A 21,635-nucleotide genomic window follows, 5' to 3' on the forward strand; every position below is an offset into this window, starting at 1 on the left:
TCAGCACTGCTACTGCTGCTAGATGAGTTGCCTTATTCCCCTTTGCTCAACTTAGGCAGTTTAATGTAGTGAACTGATAGGGAAGGGAACCTGTCATCACTTTCATGCTGCCTGAATCATAAATCATTATAGTGGTCATTGGTGGCAGCTTGCCACCCCGTCATTGATTGATAGATCACTTCCTGTCTGGGTATAGAGAGATCTAACAGGGACCCCACAATGACTAGAGCCACAAAAAAGGGTTGACAAGTTCTGTACTCCTTAAAGGGGTACTCCTGGCAAAAAAGAAATCAAATCAACCGGTGTCAAAAAGTTATACAGATTTGTCAATTATCTCTATTTAAAAATCTCCAGTCTTCCAGTACTGATCAGCTGCTGTATATCCTGCAGGAAGTGGTGTATTCTCTTTAGTCTGACACAAGGCTCTCTGCTGCCACCTCTGTCCATACCAGGAACTGTCCAGAGTAGTAGCAAAACCCCTATAGAAAACGTCTCCTGCTCTGGACAGGTCCTGGAGATTTTGTAATGCTAGTAATAATAATGTACACATTTTATATAAATTTCTTACAACATTTATTTTATGAAATGTATTAAACTGTTTATTTAAACCAGAGCAACAATTCGTTGTAGTGCACAATACAATCTAATGTGTATGGCCACCTTTGAAGTCCTTGTACACTTACACAAGGGCCTATCCACCCATCTACAGCTTATCCAGATTACACATGACACAGGCCGCACCATGTATACATACTTCCCCGCTTGCTCTGTCTCATGGGCTGGTTTAGTCATTTGGCAGAGTCCTTGATTCTAGGACCTTCCTGGAAACAGTTGTTTTTATTATTCATCAGTAATTAAGGAAATTTCAGTGTTTACAGCGTTGTTGTGTTCTGTACATAGACGTCTCCGACCTAAAGAATGATGCAGTTTCCTTCTCACTTCTTGACCTATTTGGGGCAAGGGGAAGTTTACGTAATGAAATAATAATGCGAATGTCAATAACTGCCTTTTAGGTTTACATGACTTGTAAGTCCAGCATTCCTAATATCTTAATATATCCTATTTTCTTAGGATGTCTTTACGGTAGAGCTGTTTTTGTTCTGGTGAATATCAAACACACTCTTCAGATGATGCACTCGTCATTTATTAAATAAAAACCCTTTAACAGTGTGTCTCTGCAGCCTTCTATGTACTCCCCCCCCCCCCCCCCCCCCCCGCCATATTATTCCTGAATTTATCTGCAATAGCATAACATCTGATTTTCATGTTCTTATTTCTACATTGCCTGATACAGTCCTAGCTCCTGGTGGCATCTTATAAGGGGAACTCTTAAAGGAAAAAAAAAATTCAAATCAACTTTTATCAGAAAGTTATATAAATGTGTAAATTATTTCTATTTAAAATACTCAATCTGGGCAGGAACTGTCCAGAACAGTAGATGTTTTCTACGGGGGTTTTCTCCTGCTCTAGACAGTTCCTGTCACAGATGGAGGGGGCAGCAGAGAGCACTGTGACTGGAAAGAATACACAATATCCCGCAGAGCATACAGCAGCTGATAAGTACCTGAAGACTTGACTTTGCAAATCTATATAATTTTCACATACCAGTTAATTTGAAAACATCTTTTTTCACCGGAGTACCCCTTTTAAGGTATGTTTACATGTACTGTATATGATACAGATTTTGACCTACCAGCATAAAATTGGCAGCATATATAGCATGTGTGAACACGTACTAAAGCTACATCCTTACTGCCAGTATATGACCAGTTATATAATCTGACCACATTCTGATGTATCCTAGGTTGTGCGGCTTGGCTCCACGTCTTACTAGTTTTTATGTTTATACATTTCTCTGCATATTGAGAATTCATATTTCAAAACCCTGGATTCATTTTCCATTTATTCAGTATTGGACTGTGTGTGTTTCGGCTAAATACCTCCCTTTTCCAGCTAATACGGAATGTTCGAAGCCCGCCAGGACTCTGCTCAAATAGACATTTGTTTCTTTTACCACAATCTAAAAGCATTGCTATTATACAAAAATCTGAGTCATGCCTTCATTTCCTGTATGTTACACTAACAACTTCAAGTCGTTGTCCTTTACTAAAGAAAATCTTATTTTGAATGAAGAAAGCGTGCAGAGGTCGTCCCATGTGGAGAAAACTTTCTTAAAATTTAATTTACTTCACCTGTCGGGCAGGTGCTGTCAGAAAATAATATTGCATAGCACCCATTTAAATCAGTGGGCACCCATGTAATTCACCATTGTGTTAGGACCACCAGATTGGGAGCTGCTATTTGCTTTGGCTCTCTGAGCACCCAGCATAACACACAGCCTATTGATTTCACTAGGTCAATGTAATGATGCGTTTGTCCAGTAGAGGCCGCTCACTGAGCTTTTAAATTTAGTATGCTACACTGTAGACTCCTGCCACAATGTCATTTTACATGGATGAAACTCCTGGAGTAAAGCATTGACTTTAAAGAACTGTAATGAAATTAAATAAATCAGTTATTTCCTATCATGTTTGATGTTCAGAGTGCGTGATCTTCAGTTGTCTTTAACTGTACGTCTTTCCTACCTCGGGAGACACACATCTCCTTCATGACAGTATACACTTGGAGGCTGACATCTGTGAATTGGCAAGAGCAATGATTCTGACACATGTTCTGTTAGTGAACACACACACACTTACCATGTACTAGCCAGTTTATCATTTTTATCTTATTGTACCTGAGACATGTAACAGAAACATATCAAAAGTTTTGGTTGAGGTCTGAGTGATCAGACCCCCACTGGTATTAAATATGCAAAACAAAAGTCTGTGGAGCCTCGGTTGCGAGTGTCAAAACCCGGGATAGCCAGATATCTCCAGCCTGTTGCCACAGGGTGCCTTAATGATGGGGAGAGCACCACACCACCCTGATAGGTAGCCCCTTAAGTCCCACTCTGTTGCAAGTATTGAACATAAATAGGGAAACAACAGGATGGCCTCTTTTTGTCAACGTCTAAATCAAGGTGTAAGTATTGCGATCATGACAAGGGCTTGTCAAGGCAGGCATCCATCCACAGACAGCCGTTTCGGGTTATTTGCCCCTCGTCAGTGTGGAGCAGGATTCTGGCTAGTTGGGGCAATGACAAATCAACCAACAAAACACAGTAATGACTGAGCTCAAGGAGAACAGTGAAAAAGTTCCAATGAAGTACTCAATCAAGAGTCTCCACTGATGCCCCCAAAAATTTAAATATGCAAAACAAGAGTCCGTGGAGCCTCCCCACTGGTATTAGAATGAATGGGAAGAAGCTTGAACTCTGTCCAGTTGCTTCATTTTAAGTCTATGGAGCTTGTCTCCTGCACACTGAGTAGTCAATAGAAAACTGCAGCACTCCTATGAATTAAAAAAAAAATTGTATGTTTGTTCCATCCAAAATAAGGTATGAGAGCAGAAACGTGGCTGTCACTTTTTCTGGATGGAATAAATACACAAATTTTTGGGGGAATTCATTGGAATGCTGCATTTTTTCTATTGTCTATGGAAGTGGGGCCTGTGATCTGGGTCGACACCGCCTGCACCCACAATATTGCTATGGGAAGAGCGCTGCTTTTTCTTCTACTATATCTGCACACTGGCTAGAGAAGTTAAGGAGTGAAGCGCACTTCTCCCCACTCATTCTAATGCACAGTGGAGGTCTGAACAGTCAAAAGAAAACACTGAACCCTGATTAAAACCTTTGACATGTCAGGGACACTTCAAAGGGGTTTTCCACCATTGCTGTTCGTTATTTCCTGCGGTGCCCCAGTTAGTGAATGAAGTGAGCATGTGTAACCTCCCCTCCATTGAGATGGGAAGAGGGAGCTGGTTAGATTTCAGTATGCCGGATTCTTTGTTTTAGCACAAGACAATCTACTTCCAGAAGAGTCTGGCAGCAGCTTGGTTTCCCTCTCCCCATTAAATTACATTACAGTCCAGAGAAGGCACAAGCTGCATCCCTGCAATCCAAGACACGGGTATGCTGTAAAATACAACTAAGGGCCCTATACACCAACAGATTATCTGACAAAGCCAGGAATGGACTATAAACAGAGAACAGGTAATAAAGGAAAGACTGAGATTTCTCCTTTTCAAATGCATTCTTGGCTTTGGCTTAAAACAGTTTGTCAGATAATCAGTTGGTGTAATAGGGCCCTAAGACCGTTCATGTGATGGCAGGAATAGGAATGTATATAATATAATCATGGTCTCCTTCACATCAGCACTTCTTTGGATCACATATTCAGAGTTCCAAATACTAACCCGGTTTTACATTGAATTCCATTATAAAAAAAAAAAACTGATCAAAACGGATCAGTTTTTTTAACGTACACAAAAACGTAGTCAACCTTATTTTTGTGTCCTTTATTTTTATTTTTTTTATAATGTAATTTAATGGGAAAACGGATGCACACACATGAATTCGTTTTTTGCCAAAAACTGATTGCAAAAACGTAGTGTGAACCCAGCCTTAAGGACTCGCCCCCCCCCCCCCCCCCTCCATTTCAAAATCTCCGGTCACATGGACTAGAGCACAAAATGAGCAGCTTTTCCGTTACTGCTCTGAATGAGTGTGTGATGTGGTAAGGAAGGACCAATATGTCTGAGTCATCACTCTGGACTTTTATAGCTACATCCACCGTCTGCCACCACCCTTCTGCAGACCCAAAATGTGAATCATATTTCTTGGGCTTCCCCAGATGGAGTCTTGTGGAAACCTTCTCCTTTCTTCCATTTTCAAAGTGAGCCTCCTTCGCTGAGCCGCTCACATGGGAATCCTTGGAAATGACACAAATTTCCATTCCCCACGTTAGTCATACGTCTGTATAAAAGACGGTTTCTTTTCCTACTTTGTTCGACATTTCAAATGCTATTGGGTGAAGGGTGAGTTTTGAATGTTGGGAGGAGCCATGTTGCTCATGCTCTTAAATCACGTTACAGTGATTCATACCACGTTCTAGAATATGCTCCCACTTCTGTTTTTGCATATGAAAATCCCACTGTGTTCTGTACCTTATGAAAAATACTATCTCCTTCCGTTTTAGTATTACATTCATTTTCCTACAATGATTTGCCTATAACTCCAATGAATTTCTTATTTTTGTCAGTTGCGGAACTGTTTTCAGACTATTGATGGCATGCATGTCAGAGATGTGCTTTACATGCCCGAGTACCTATTGGGGCACATTGACTTATAGTACAATACATAGTACACAGTACAATACATTAGTCAGATACCTGCCCGGTCCTGACATTTCATTGAATGTCTATATACAGTTCACATAATGCAAATCTGTTACCATTAAATTATATATGTAATGTAGGATAAACAACTTCCGAGTGAGCACCCCCAATTTTTTTTTCTGCAATAAATTATCATGGCTAAGCGAGTGGCACCAAATTTTTAAACGGGCACTGTCAAATAAAATTTTACTTTTCTATGTTTAAATCAGCGTTCTACATATGGCCACAAGATTCCTCCCTTAATGTCAAACTGCGCTCCATGCTCCCTCCGTGACAGTATTTAGTATCTTCTCTGGTCAAAAAAGAGACCAGCAGGGAAGTCCCCGTCCTTGGATTGAGTCATTCCTGAGCATGCACAGAGCAAGGCAGGTCTTCACTGCACATGTATACAGCTACTGCTCGTTCACATTCAGTAGCTGAGAATCCTGAGTGTGCTCGCATTGTATGGTCAACTCTCCTGTCGAACAGCACCAAAGCCTCTGTAACCACACAGTGTTATGCAATAGTTCAGTCAGTATAATGTCAAAGAGCATTGTCTCCTTGTAAGCATGCAGTGTTGATAATAAAATTGTTAAAAGTTATGGTGCCTTTACACAGAGAGATTTATCTGACAGATTTTGGAAGCCAAAGCCAGGAATGGATTTGAAAAGAGGACAAATCTCAGTCTTTCCTTTATGACCTATTCTCTGTTTACAGTCTGTTCCTGGCTTTGGCTTCAAAGATCTGTCAGATAAATTTCTTCGTGTAAACGCACCATAAATAATGTAATTAAGCACAGTTAATTACCCTCAGCTGATACACAATTTGCGTGATGATCAGGTCTCTTTCCTTGCTAACAGAGAAAAGACAAATATTGATATGGACCACAGTTTGGCTGTATGTATGATACTTGATTCAAACATTGAAAACTTAAAAAATAAAGCCAGTATATTGCAAAACTGCTTGCGATCACAATCCCTTTCTAAAGAAAAAGAAATTGCAACATGCGCTTTGATTTGTTCTTTTTTTGAGGCAGAATATCATAGAAGGTCGATGTCAATCAGAGTCATACATAAGAGAGATAAAGACTATTTTATGTCTTAGTAAAATGTGAAAGGTTCTCCTTTACCCTCATTTTTCTCCTCTTATTGTGTACAGTGAAAAGGGGATTTGAATTAGTAATATCAGATGTCTGTATAATCTGTCATGTAACATGTGAAGGGCTGTAGAAATCTGGGCATCCGTATAGTTTCGCGCTAATCGTACAGCTTATATGTCCTCAGATAATAGTGGCTTGCAGACAGAGCTTACACATTGCAGTAGAATTGTGGTTAATCCTGTATGACAGCTGAAGCGCAAGAATGTGATGGAGGGAAGCGTGGCATTTATATGAGCTCTGTTTTCAATCCCCCCCATCCTACGTCAGAAGCTTGCACATTTTATTTATCCGAACGTCAGATATATAAAGGAGCAGCTACGTCAGCCGAGAAGTGTTTACCCACATGGAACCCCACTACGACTATATTGTCTACTGTGAAAACTTCTGTAAACAATAGCCATGAGGGACGGAACTAGTAGTGTAACAACTGCTAATCTGTCAAAACCCTGTAACACTTAGCATTTGTGCCAGATGACGTTAACAGCCGAGTGGATGTAGCAGGTTAATGCTACTTTTCACGTGGGATAGGTACACTGTGGATTTTCCACAGCAAATTTGCAAACAGAAAACACACAGCGGTTTTGGCATCATGGAGTGAAATTTTAGGAGAACTCCGACCAGGATCCTGAATTACAGACAGAAAAAACTGGTGTGGATGAAGCATTAGGGCCCTATTAGATGAATCAATTTTTTTTTCTCCAATTAACAATAAATGATCGCAAAGGACCGCTTTTGTGAACGACCTGCAATCATTCATCATGATACACGAAATGATGATTATTACACTTTCAAGGTATGTGCACACTTCGGGAAAGTGACATAAAATCTGTTGTCGAATTCGCCGATCGCCCACTTGCGGACTGCGGCAGGCGGGCGTGTCTCTGCCTGTGTCATAGGGTCCTATTCCACGGGCCGAGGAGGGCCCGATCAACGATGTAAACGATGGGCCTGTTCCACGGCCCGATGATCTTTGAGCAAGGGCTGCAAGGACATTATTACCGAAGTCCTTGCAACCCTTGCAGCAGCATCATACATTACCTGCAGGTCTTCTCCACGCTGTCTTCATCCCAGGGTCCCGCGCGCTCTATCTTCTGAATGGCCGGTCAGCTGACAGGCCACACTCAGCCAATCACAGGCCGCGGTGGTCCCTGCCTGTGATTGGCTGAGCGCTCCATCAGCTGACTGGCCATTCAGAAGATAGCGCGGGACCCTGGGAGGAAGACATCGCGGAGAAGAAGCCTGTACATGTAATGTATGCTGCTGCTGCTTGTCAAATCGCCGGTCGCCCGCCGCGCACCGCTATTCAACCGTAGCAATGTGGGGTGGGGGAATCATCGGCTGATCGTTCTCTCAATTTCACCGAACGATAATAGGCCGAATCGGGCCAAATGGGGCCGATCCGGCCAATTATCGTTACTGTGGAATAGGGCCCATAGACTACATTCTATGCACAGGTGGAATCCATTGTCAATCCAAAGAATGAACTCTTAAAGCAAGAGTTCTGGCGGAGACAGATAAGCAAATTTAGGCCATTGTGTATGAGCTAGAGATGAGCGAATCTCGAGCATGCTCGAGTTGATCCGAACCCGATCGTTCGGTATTTGATTGGCGAGGGCTGCTGAACTTGGATAAAGCTCTAAAATTGTCTGGAAAACATAGATACAGCCAACGACTAATCCATGTTTTCCACATAGCCTTAGGGCTTTATCCAAATTCAGCAGCCACCGCTAATCAAATGCTGAATGATCCGGTTAGGGTTAGTTTACACCCTTTTAAGATCTTAAAACCTGAATGGGAAGTTTTATCAAAACCTGCCTTTTTTGCCCTTAGCAACCAATCTCAGGGCAGCTTTTATTTTTACCAAAGCAGTTTGGAAAAAAAATAGAAGCTTAACTTGCTTTGTTTCTTTTGGCCGATATGCAATAAAGAAGACCAGGCAGATCCTTTTTTCACAAGTGCTGGGGAGGAGGATAAAAGAAACATGCTTTCACCTCTCCGGCTTCAGCGTGATGTGTCAGGTCTGCTCAGCCAGTCAGCGGCGCTATGTGGCCACCAGTGCTGGGGTCAGAGAGGTGAGAGCAAGTTATGTCTTTTATCCTACCCAAACTTGTGAAAAAGAGGTCTGCCCGGACTTCCCCATTAGCTAAAATTTATGACATATTAGGCACGGATTTACCTATAGAAGTCTACAACAGCTTCCATAATTTTTACGAAAAAAAATGTGAATCTCCTTTATTTAACTCCCTCCCCATTTTTTTTGTGGATCTGCAGAAAACGCGGATTATGGTTGCAGTATGGACAAATTTCAGGGTTCTTGCTTCATTCACACTTCAAGGGGAACCTGCAGCACAACATGGCCTCAGGAATGTCTGCACATTATATGACATTGGCCTCCGGAACAAAATAACATAAATATTTTTGTAAACGTGCAGAGTCCTTGTTTGAACTTTGATCTGGTTTGATCACTTCCCTTTGTCTCACTCTCACGCCTTTATTTTTCCTTCTAAGTTGTAAAAAAGGTTTTGTTAATTCTGCGGAGGCCTATGGGGAAAAAATGACGTTATTGGAGCTATGCTGTGTGATGAACAAAAGGTCACTGACCCGTCAATGAACATAAACCAAAACTCATTGGCCTTGATTACTAAAACTGGGGTAAAAACCATTGTTGCCCTGTTTCTGAGCAATGTTATCTAAAAAGCAAAGGGACGAAGAAATTTGGGAAGATGCAGCGAAAATGGCACAAACACCATTCCGCCCCCATTGTGAAACCAGCTGTATGATAGTTTGGCTCCTGGCTCGTGGTTTGTTTCTCCCCCTCCCCCCCCCCCCCCCGCTCTATGGTCAACAGTGGAAGGCAAGTTCTTAGATTTACTTCTCCTGGTATCCATGTCCTTATTTCTCCCTTGGGTGAACTTGATGCACATATGTCTTCGTTTTCCAACCATACTTACTTGGTAACTATAGCAACAGTTGTAGGGCTGCCTTTTCCTAGTGTACGACAATAAACCTATCTCACAATGTTTGGGTTATATGCTCGGAAAAGGTTGCAATAGGACAGATATGTTGGCTCTTCTCTTTGTATGTCGTGTAGGTTTTGGCAAGTAAAATTATACCAGTTTATCCTGATCATTTTACCACTTGGCACCAATAAAATATTTCCAAGTCATGATACCAGGCTGACTCCATGAGCAGAACGGCCTTTTGACTAATTGCTGATGTCAAACCTGAGCTTGCCGGATGTTTGGAGAGAAGGGGATCTCCTTCCTAATCACAGAAGGATTTTCGTTTCTGCTATGCAAAATAGCTGGGAAGAAAATGCTCTCTAGTGCCACCTAGTGCCTGCATTTGTGTGCCCATCCTAACCTGACTTTGGGTTGTCCACTTCATTGTCCCCTTCTCAACACATAGAATTTTGGTTTTTCCCACAATGTGGTATTAGATTGTAAAAAACGTCATTTAAATGTTTATACAATGGGCCGTATGCAGATTTGACCCATTGGCATCAGAACAACCTGTTCAGTGCAACGTGATAACCTGAATAGGCAATGCTTTAATATAGAATTTATTTGCCCAAAATGTTTCCGTAAACTATTAAAGTGCATCTCCACCCAGTTATTAAAACCTGTGTGTGCTCATCAGATTTTATGCCCTTACCTTGTACCGTGACACTTCCCTGATGTTGCCTCCTTTGGTTGGTTGTTTTCATGTCTGTCATTTGTGTATTTTACTGCTGTACTTGCACATTTGTTCTTTCTCTACTCAGTTGTGTAAGTAGTCAGGGAGGTGTAAAATATTGAAATATGTGCTTTCTAGTTGCAGTGTTAACAAGGTTGTGTGACAAAGAAAACTAGGTATATGGTGATGCATTATGGTAAATGAAACGTATTTCCAATGTATAAGTATTTCTTAAAATGCACTGTTTGAGAGATATAAACCCACTAATACCCCATGTGCTGCTTTGTTTGTTAACCCGTTGCCTCTGGTTAAAGGGGTTATCCAAAAAAACATGGCCACTTTCCCCCTCTCTTGTCTCCCTTCAGGTGTGGTTTGCAATTAAGCTCCATTTACTTCAATAGAACTGAGTTTGAAACCCCACCCAATCTGGAGACAAGAGAGGGGGAAAGTGGCCATGTTTTTGTAGCGCTGGATAACCCTTTTAAAGTGACTGTACCACCAGGCCCAGGATGAATCAGTGGAGGCAGGCCGACCCACCCTTAGTGGGAGGAAACCCTATCCCCTCTATGATAGGGTTCCATTGATTCTAATGGAGTCACGTCATGGAGGGGCTGGAGTTTCTTCCCACTAAGGGTGGGTCGGCCCGCCTCCAGTGCTTCAGCCTGGGCCTGGTGGTACAGTCACTTTAAGGGCTGCCAGGCATCCACTAGGTTGGGTCACTCCTGCTCAGTTCAATCAGTCATGTGATCTGTCCCATTAGTAATGGCAGGTGGTTTTCACTTCACATGCAAGCAAGGGGGATTATGGGAAAGTGTCTGCACTGTTGAATGGCAACAGCAAGGTCACAGTTCAGAGAGGAAACCAGGTAGTGAAATCTACGGGGGAGAAAAATGCTACAGGGATGTAAGTTACTTGACTAGAAACGGCACATTTGTTCTCCTTTACAGCTATGTATATGGTACACATCTGATTTTACCTTCTTTGCTTCATTGCACAACCCTTTTTAATTTTTTTTTTATACTGCAGAGCCTGTGTGATTCACCTAGCTGGTTTTCATGCTTCTTTCTAGCTATGCTGATTCTCTGCTCTTCCCCTTCCTTCTCTAGGAGGGTTTGGATTGAGTAGTCAGGAGAGAAAGGCATCCTGGGAGAATAGATCACATAAGCTGAACAAAGCCGTATGAGTGTTTAGACTGAAAAGTATACCCAAGGCATTATCGGGTGAATTCCCTAGTGCGGGTGGAAATTCAGGTCTTTTATGGTTTCATGCATGTTCGTAGCCATGGGGACCAAACTTCGTCCACAAAGTGCAATTCTCCACTGATCTGGCAGTGTCCCTAATGACAGGTATACTTTAAAGCGACTCCGTACCCACCAAAGATCATTCCTGGGGTCCGTTCGGCAGGTGATGCAGTTATTGTCCTAAAAAAATTACTTTTAAACTGGCAGCCCCATGCCCAACAGCCGGGGCTTAGATTGTGTATGCATTAGGCTGGCACCACCTCTCTGTCCCTCCTCCCCGTCCTCCTCATCATTAGGAGTGCTCCAGGCAAATTGCCTACTATTCATCACCTGTGTGAATACTGAACATGTGCTGGATCGATAAGACACCTGTACAATGTTCAGACAGGAGAAAATGTTCCAGTGGCATTCCTAATGATGAAGAGGGTGGGGAGGAGAGACGGAGGGGTGGTGCAAAGTTAGGGCACAGATACTCCCTTTTGGCAAGGGGCTGCAAGTTTAAAAGTTGTTTTTTAGGACAATACCTGCATCACCTGCCGAACGGACCCGAGGACAGTTCTCGGATTAAAAGCAGCTATCCGAAGGTAAAAAGAGGTTTGGGGGGGTCAGATTGTCGTTCGAGTCACTTTAAAGGGGTTATGCTGGCTAAATCCAATGATTCCATATCCTCATAATGCATCATCGCCATGCTAGCAGCGAAGAAACTGTTTAAATCCCTGCAGCTCTGTAATGACAGCCATTCACCAAACTATATGGATGTATGAATGCAGCCTTACTGTGTATGCGGTGCTACTGGTTTTTAAAGAGGATGTACCACCAGGTACATCCTCTTTAATCTGAACCGACGGATCAAACGGCGACGTCACGGGGAAGCCGGTGCCGCGGTCCGTTTTTCGCACCGCGGCCCGGTTCCCGTGCACGGCGCAGTTCAAGCACTGGAGCTAGGCCGGGCCGCCCCCAGTGGGAGGGAATTCCCTCCCCTCTATGACGTGGCTCAATTAGGATGAATGGGAATTCCCTCCCACTGGGGGCGGCCCGGCCTACCTCCAGTGCTTGAGCACTGTCCGGTTCCGGTGCATAGAATGGTGCCATACACGGGAATTCTGAAAAACGAACCGCGACACCGGCTTCCCCGTGACGGTGCTGTTCGATCCGTCTGTTCAGATTAAAGAGGGTGTATCTGGTGGTACATCCTCTTTAATAAATTCTGCCCTGAAAAGCCCCTTCACTACTTGCTATTGACTCCAACATCAAAGCTGTTAGGTTTGGAAATCTCTTAGGCTGACAAATACTACTCAAGCTTAAAAGGGTTATCCAGCAAAAATCTTTTTCTTTCAAATCTACTGCTGCCAGAAAGTTATATAGATTTGTAGTTTTACTTCTATTTAAAGTCTTCCCATACTTATTAGCTGCTGTATGTCCTGCAGGAAGTGGTGTATTCTTTCCAGTCTGACACCGTGCTATCTGCTGACATCTCTGACTGAGACAGGAACTGTCCAGGGCAGCAGCAAATCCCCATAGAAAACCTCTCCTGCTCTGGACAGTTCCTGTCTCGGACAGAGGTGGCAGCTGAGAGCACTGTGTCAGACTGAAAAAAAAAAAATAAATTTCATGCAGGACATACAGCAGCTGATAAGTATAGGAAGACTTGAGATTCTTTTAATCAAAGTAAATTACAAATCTATATAACTTTCTGAAACCAGTTAATTTGAAAGAAAAATATTTTCGCTGGACAACCTCGTTAAAGACCCTTGTAGTGGATCTGTTTTAAAGCATGCCTGTCATAATAAAAAAATAATAATAATAATTATTGTGGGCTTGTCCAGGTATCATAGACACAGTGAGGAGAGGAGCGTGGATGTCTCCTCTCGCATGGCTCTGGTGACAGATGATGTATGATATGACACACGTATGTTATAATTTAACATATAGGTATCTACTAAAAAAGGTGTATTCAAACTATCTTTTTCATTACAGTTTTTTTGCTTGCTTGTGTTTTTCTCCGTGCTAAAGCCCCCAGTCTCTTCCGATGATCGTGCCGGATTGGTGTAAAATAGTGTTCACTTTTTATGTATGTTTGCTGGGTAGACGAGGAGGAGAAAATAACAAAATGCCATTGCTGAAAATCAGTTTGGCAGGATGGGGTTAAACCCGTTTGGGAACCGTAGAATAAGTTGTTCAAACTGATGTGGCGACATTACATTCTGCCAACAGTGATGCTGCCAACCAGAACCTCCCCGTCTTCCGCTCACCCATGCTGTTTGCTCTTAAAGGAGCCAAAGTTTGACAAATATAAATGATTTGAGGCAACTTGTCTCCATGTCACCAGCACATAGCAGATAGACTTACAGCCACAAACCTCTGTACTATGAGATTGTGGGAACGGCTCTTGAATAGAGTCTTCCACCCTCCCCGCTAGTTATACCGCCAGGCCAGTTGTATAACCCAGTCTTTTGTTGAGCGCATATGAATGTAGTCCAGTACCGGAAATGTATAATCCCCCGCTTGATCTTATTTTTCTATTCCTGGCGAATGTGAAGCTGCTGTTCGGGGGGGAGAATAGGCAGAATATGAATGGCATACCCTGCTTGTATAACTGCTTTCATATGTCTAGCTGAAGCTGGTCTCGGTTAGCAAAGCGAATGTACCATCATCCCTGTGGAAAAAATGTTGAAACTTCATCAGTCACCAAGTGATCCCCCTCCCAGTGATGCAGATTAGTCAGTAAAGCAGCTATGTAGTTGGTGAGTGGTGCAGAATGGGGACTAAAGCCCCTCCTCACTCCAGGAAGTTACTGGTAACATGTGAGCATTAGCAGGCATCTCATTCTGCAGCTCTGCAGTGTGCTCGCTTCTTTCCACAACAGCTGGGCAGGAATGCTTCTTCCCCTTGTGCTGGGGGAGTGAGGTCTGGCTGCTCTCTTACATGCGACCCCTCCGCCTGGGGCTCTGCAGCTCCGAGAAGCATCTCCTCAACAAAGGAGTTATTCTGAGATGGTGAAAGGAAGCCCATTAAATAGTGTGTGATGCTTATGGGAACGTCAAGCCTGGCACATGAAGAATGAAGAAGTTTGCACGCTAAAGGGTGAAGGGGATGCCCGTTCTGGCTGAGGATTACAAAAGATGCTGTTGCCTTTGGGCGCTACTTTGCTAACTCCTTGCGAATGAAGTGGCTGCAGTCGCCTTCCTGTTCCTCGAGAAGCTTTCCTTGCAGAGTCTTTGACAGTTTTGCTCCGGAAGATCCATAGCTTTTGCTTATTGTAGCAGGCATAATGAAGTAAACACATCCTTCTGTATTTCTGTCATGTGGGACTACTGGGATTTAGCCGGCAGCATTTCTCCATGAGTACCCAGCTCCCTTGTGGTCTGAGTCATCACAAGTCAATGAGCCATCTACTTTAGCTTTCATTGTTTCTTGATATTTCTTCTTGTTTTTTTAATTTATTTTGGGTCTCTGGATTTCGCCTTGGATTTTATTACTGGATTAAAACACCCGTAGAGCATCAAAATGAATGAAAATCCTTATTGGATGATCTGAGAAATCCAGCATTGATTCAGCAGGATGCAATTGTTTACAGCCATCGAATAGCTGACTAGTGTGTTTTAGTCACTGACCTTGCAGGCAGCGCTGGCTCTTTTTACCCATCTCCTAGTAAATAAGTAAAGACTTTTACGGCCATACTTTGCGTGGTTGTACAGATTCTTATCGCTATTACACAGTAAAGAATCCCCTGGAACCCCCTAAATGTTTGCTCGCTTTGGCATTGCAGTATCTTACAAGATAATAATTGTTATATTAGTGGTGCAGTTTTTGTTTTTAATGCATTGATGCAAAATGTCATTGAGGAGGTTTCTTATTTTTTTTTTTTGTAATAAGATTTGAGGCTTGAATCCGTGGTGGGATAGAGTGAAGACATGAGTGGGCATTGTGCCAGCACTTTACAGTTTCAGTAGTACATGAAAGAGAGCCTTGGCTCAAAGCTAGATCGAATGAGCCGCGTGTGTATTGTGGTCTTGGAGGAGGGGGAGGATGAGTCCCCTAATTTTCCCTCCAAGTTGCCAATCTATGGAAATCCCTATCGTCCTCCACCTCCTAAAGCTGTGATGGTAAGACTTTCATCCTTTGTTATTATGCTTTTGGGACAGTTTACTTTTAGTCTGTCTTTAAATATCTCTTTCCTCTCCTAAGATTGCAAAAATCACTTAAGTGGATAAAAAGATTGCAAAAATCACTTAAGTGGATAAAAACTATGTTCTGACACTTATTTTATTAGTTTAGTAGAAGGCTTGAAGATGTCCTGTTTGATCACTAGGGGATGTATATTTTTATATAGTGTCTTAGACAGATTTGCCATTCAGGACTGTAGAAAAGCTGAGTAGCACACCCTGTGAGGACTTGAATGGTGGCTGTTTGGTCGCCTCTCAGCTTTTTGGATGTGCAAGAAAGCTCAGGAGATAACCAATCAATCATTTCAATCCACATCAATTACAATAATATATTTTCTAGTATTGTCTGTAGCTCCTGTGTATGACTATATATTGCTGACTATTTTAAGGCGTACCACTAATTGATGCTTTTACCATACTTTTTGTAAGAAGAAAATTGGAGAGAAGCCTGTTTGACATTTATAGCCATGGAAACCTTGTCACACTTCTGATTTTTCTTCTGTAAAATCCTGTGTTCTTGGGTGGAAAGAATGTTTCCATGAGGCCTAGGAACTTCATTGCAAACCACAAAATAAGCATTTTTTTTTTCCCTGCTTATTAAACATTTAGTTTACTATAGCCGTACATTGTGTATCTTCCTTTAACTGTATATTGACAGGTGTCTGGTAAATATTTGCAGGTTGTTACTTGGTTGTTATAGATACTGAGTTTAACATTACATTCTCATATGTTTTAAACTCTGTTGGAAGTTTTACTGTGGTCAAAAAGTTTGTGATGAGAAAGTAGATCTCAGGGTTAACGTTGGGTTTGTAGAGGTTTAATACTCGCTGTTGACACCCATAAGGACTGACTTTGAAAAGCTGAGAAGGACTAGGGGCAGTTTTATTATTTACTGCTGGAACCTTAAACACACAGCCTTTGGCATTGTACATTATTACGCTTGCGCTAAGCACTGTGACGTCAATCGTTTTTTTTATACGTGTTACACAAAAAGGCTGTTGGAACTTTTGTAACACTTTTTGAAAACTCTTGATCCAACTGTAGTGTGTTATGTATTGCCTGCAGCACACCATGACTTAAAGGGGTTATACGGGATTACCAAATTTAGCTGCTTTTCTTTCTAAAAGATCACCACACCTGTCCTCAGGTTTTATGTGGTATTACGATTGCACTTCAATTGCGGTACACACACACACACACACAGACTTGCAGTCCCGTTCACACTAGGCAAAAGTGTCGGAATTTCAAGCAGAGCCGACGCCGCTTGAAAATCCACCTGTCACATTATTTCAATGGAATGTCTCGTGCACCTCCGCTCTCCGCCCAAAGAACTGACTTGTCTGTGGCGTGGCCTCCGCTTGAAATTCTGCCACACTTGCGCAGTGTGAACGGGCCCTACGTCCGGAAGAAGGCAAATGTGTTTTCTTATCCTGGAGAACCCCTTTAAGACCACATTCGCATCACATATTTGATATATACATCACTACCAAAATAAGTATAGTCTGCCAATGGACATGCTGCAGTATACATTGGAATACTTTGTGGCATAGCTGGGAAATGTTGTGAATGGGGCCAAAGCTATGTAATATTATCATTTTGTGTTTATAGGAGACATTTGGGGGGGGTATCATTCTGTGTGTTTGGTGCAAAACTTTTCATTCAAATCCCTTTTTTTTTTTGTTGTGCAAAAAACTTGCAACCTTTTTTGTGTCTACATCAGCTCCACTTGTGCGTGTGTGTGGGGAGGGGGAGGGGAGGGATACTAATGCTCCCTGACATCCCCATGGCATGGAAACAAATCTGATCAATATGTAAAATTCTAGTCTTTATAATGGTGGTCAATGTAGAAAGGGAGCAATTGCCCTAATATTATGGGCTAGAACAGTCCCTTGCAGTACTCCCCCCTTGTTTCTTGTGACAAGTGTTTGTAGGAACTGGTCCTGATCTTGTAAAATACCTGGTGGTAATGAACTGTATGGTATTTAGAGTTAACTTTCAAAAAACAAGTTTTATTTTCCAATGTTCAATAATTTTTTCCCTCTTTTACAGCCTCCCCTGGTTCAAGCAATTTTTAATGGAGATCCAGATGAAGTTCGGGCACTGATCTTCAAGAAGGAAGATGTTAACTTTCAGGTTAGTACTTTTGGATGTGTTAGCATAGTTGTTTCTAAGCATTTGGAAAAAGTTCTACCTGTCTGTTAGATAGGTGATATGTGTCATAGCTGGGTCTGACCATAAAGGTAATGGCAGCCCCCAAAGTGCCCATGTGAATGGAACAGTAATGTGCCCTACATGGCTGCTGCTACATTCACCCTCAGAGACTGATAGAGATATCTAAGCACACAGCACAGCTGTCATTGTCATTCCCATGGACAGTGACTGGGAGGGGTGGTCACATGACACACCATTGCTCTAATCACACCAGGGCCATCATTTTTTGATCATGGGGGTCCCCCAGTGATGATACAATTATCACTTGTTCAGTAGATTGATAGTAAATGGTGTTTTGGGCAAACTTAACCAATAAATATAGGATGCCAAAAGTAAAGGATGAAAACTTGCATGGGCATCACAATGTTGTAGTGCAGTCCATGATCACGTCAATTAAAAAACATTTGTTCAAGAAGAAAATGATTCTTTTGCCTTCAGATACAGATGTATTGAAGAGACACTTTACACCTAAGTAAAGGTTTGCTGCCTTTGTTTTGCTCGTCAGGAGGTTTTACCCTTGCAGGCTTATGTGACCTCAGTAGAATTTCAGCTATTTTAGAAAGCTAGTATACGGGGACTGCGTGCTATTTCCAACAAGGGTTTTCACCATCACTACTACAAGGTCACCAGTGTCACCTGTTCACCATCCTGTTAAAACATGTCCTTTGGGTTATTGTTAAAGTACAGGCATTCACTTCCCAATGCATTCCTCGTCTTCCTCAGGGCTACCGTACAGTACATAGCTAGGTATAGTACTAGTAAATATACCACTATCCCTTTTTAGTAAAATATCTACTTATTCCATGCTGATGGTGGCTGTGTTCACTTTCCGCTGGTTTAACCTTGGTTGACCCCTTGGATTTTATATACGTTTTTGGGCAGTGTCTGGGAGAGCTGTGAAGGAAAGTTTGGAAGCAGATGGAAAATGTGTACTTGGAAGGACGGCCTGTGACAAACTGGAGTCACCTGCAGTGTGATTCATCCTTATTAAAAAAAAAAAAAAAAAAAAAACTTTTCTGGATAAGACAGACAATAGTAGACAGATAGTGGGATTAGTGATAGGTACTGTGTACTGCTGGAAAACTAATGCAGGTATTAGAAGCAGGTACTGCATCACTGTATATACGCTTGAGTTTCTGGCTTATAACTTTGTGCTGGAATGTTACTAGGCTGAATGCAGGAGACTTTAGAGATCTGGCTACATGTCATGTCTTACAGAGATTTCTCCAGGCAACAGTCGTCTGACTTCTTACATTGTCATATGCTTAGAATAATGTATCCATTGCATAACTCCCTTAGCCGTGTTTAACTACATAACATTACAAAGTTTATCAGAGTTTTTGCTGCTCTTTATCAGCTTCTAATTTTCCAAATTAATGTTTTTATATGTATGTTTTGTTTAAAGCAATATGTAGATTTATAACTACCTATTCCAGTACTTAGTTACTGTACGCCCTGCAGGAAGTGGTGTATTTTTTCCATTTTGACACTGCTCTCTGCTGCCACCTCTGTCCATGACATGAACTCTTCAGAGCAGTAGAGGTTTCCTATGGGGATTTGCTACTGCTCTGGACAGTCCCTGTCATGGCAGCAGAGAGCACTGTGTCAGACTGGAAAGAATTCACCACTTTCATCAGAACATGCAGCTGATAAGTACTTGAGATGTTTAAATAGAAGTAAATGACAAATCTATATAACTTTCTGACACCGGTTGACTTAAAAGAAAAAGTAAAAAATTTAAATATATATGTTGCAGTGAAAAGAAAAGAATCAGAATTTGATCAAATACTGGGAAACTATTAAATGAACACGCCATTCCATCATTTCCCTAGGGAATTGATCAAATCACTGACCCCTTTCAGGAATAAGATGGAATGAACTCTATAATTTCCCCCTGCGACATAGAATTTGCTTACTGTATTGCTGCTCTGCTCCCCATTTTGCTCATTTCCCCTGCTACACGCCTCCTGCTCCCCCAGCCTGTCTGCTCTGCTCCCTATCTGCCTCCATATGCCTGCCAGGAGGTGTGTCACTCTGCTTCCCATCCGCCTCCGGTCCCGTCCGCCCCGCCCTGCGACATGCCTCCTGTCCGCTCTGCTCCTCGTCCCCCCTAACGCCGTATGCCTGCCGGGAGGTGTGCCACTCTGCTCCCCGTCCACTCCGCCGCCATATGCCTGCCGGGAGGTGTGCCACTCTGCTCCCCATCCACTGCTTCCCTGTCTGCCCCGCCGCTATATGTCTACTGGGGAGGGGTGCTGCTCTGCTTCCCCTGCATTTGATCAAATCCCTAGGGAAATGATGCAACGGCATGTTCATTTAATTATTTCCCAGGATTTGATCAAATCCCTGGATTCTATCATTGCACTGCAACATATATAAGTAAAATATATAAATCAAACATGGGAACAAATAGGCAGAACACTTGATGTTTGCAAACTTTCTTTTGAATAATGGCAATACTTCATAGCCCCTATTAAAGAAAACATGTCTGTTTTTTTTATGTGTGAGGTTTTTTTTCCCTATATATAGCACTATACCTGTTCCCGTGATATACAGTATGTGATAATGCACAGACGTGATTGGAGCGAAATTGTAGTTCCCAAAACACCACAAGGACAGCGAGTGGGATCAGTGATGTCCCTGTGCCCTGTCTTTGTGAGATGCTACATAAATTGTGCACATACACTTTAACAGGGCAACAAGTCAGAACTGCTGCTTGTAAGAGATGCTTTTTCTACGTGGCTCTGATACTGAGTGAACATACTGAATATATAGGGAATATCTGCCATATTTGTGCTGAGCAGTGTAATTGCGGAGCATGAATGTTAACACAAATACCATCCTTAAGATGAATAACTTGTTGTTCTGTTCCTTGTGTCACAAGTGCCTTAAGCATTCTCTAAATTGGCTGCTGGTGTGAGAAGACGTTTCAGTGATGGTTATCCCTTAAGGCATTTTGCTTCTCAGCAACCTGTAGGCTGTCATCAAAGTGAGTGAGGTCCTGGCTGTACATGCACTAGGCACCATGATATTACTAATTACTGAAATGAAGTGCTGTTTGTCATATATATAGACAGACTAAAATACAGACTAAGGCCCAGATATTTTAAAAAAATATGGACTGTTGTAAAGTGCCCACAGCAACCAATCACAGCTCCTTTTATTTTACCAAAGCTGAGCTGTAATTGGTTGTTGTGAGCACTTAACACTAGTCTATATTTTGCACCCTTTTATAAATCTCCCCTTAAGGGTATGTCCACTATGAAAGTTGGGCAGAAATTTCAAGCTGAGTCTGCGTGGCGGTTTCCGCTTGAAGTTTTGCCTGTCCCATAGACTCAATGATATTTTGAAGCTAAATCCTCCTTCCGCCCAAAGAATTGGCATGTCATGCAGAATTTAGCCATCCATTTCACTTAGTGGATTTGCAGTGAATAAAATTTTCAGGAAATATCCCTGGCAATACTCCAACAGATCATGCTGTGAATTTTTTTGGGAAAAAATAGCTGGGAATATCTACAATGTTGTACGGCTATTGGGGAAGAAATGGGCACATGTTTTCAGCCACATTGGGAAATGCTCCATTAGGCAAAAGTGCCATTGTCACCTGTTTACCTTGGACTATACTGGTACTCTTTTCCTTTTTGAATAGATCTCACACGTGAAGAATTGGGTTAAGGTGCGTTTACACGTAACGATTATCGTGCGAATTTGCGCTATAATGATCGAATTCGAACGATCGTACGTGTAAACGCAGCGAACGATCAAACGACGAACGAGAAATCGTTCCTTTTGATCTTTCAACATGTTATCAAATCGTCGTTCGTCAGTCTCAAAAAATTCGCAGATCGTTCCGTGTGAACAGTCGTTCGCCGAATTTAACCAATGTGTGAGAGAGGCTTAAGCGATCAGAAAAACAATCGCAAA

General features: G+C 42.3%; 1 protein-coding gene across 3 annotated transcripts in view; it reads left to right on the forward strand.

Moving 5' to 3' along the window:
- ANKRD28 (ankyrin repeat domain 28) overlaps positions 1-21,635 on the forward strand; it is a 102,735-nt gene that overhangs the window by 27,417 nt on the left and 53,683 nt on the right. The window contains exons 1-2 of one of the 3 annotated variants that reach the window (XM_069958712.1): positions 14,590-15,440; positions 17,550-17,633. In XM_069958712.1, coding sequence (XP_069814813.1) covers positions 15,291-15,440; positions 17,550-17,633 — 234 coding nt within the window. In that variant the 5' untranslated portion in view covers positions 14,590-15,290. Of the gene's footprint in view, positions 1-14,589; positions 15,441-17,549; positions 17,634-21,635 lie in introns of those variants that run through there. The other 2 variants (XM_069958709.1, XM_069958711.1) reach the window with 2 other exon arrangements.

This window comes from Dendropsophus ebraccatus, chromosome 2 (genome assembly GCF_027789765.1).
Source record: "Dendropsophus ebraccatus isolate aDenEbr1 chromosome 2, aDenEbr1.pat, whole genome shotgun sequence".
Classification (NCBI taxonomy): domain Eukaryota; kingdom Metazoa; phylum Chordata; class Amphibia; order Anura; family Hylidae; genus Dendropsophus; species Dendropsophus ebraccatus.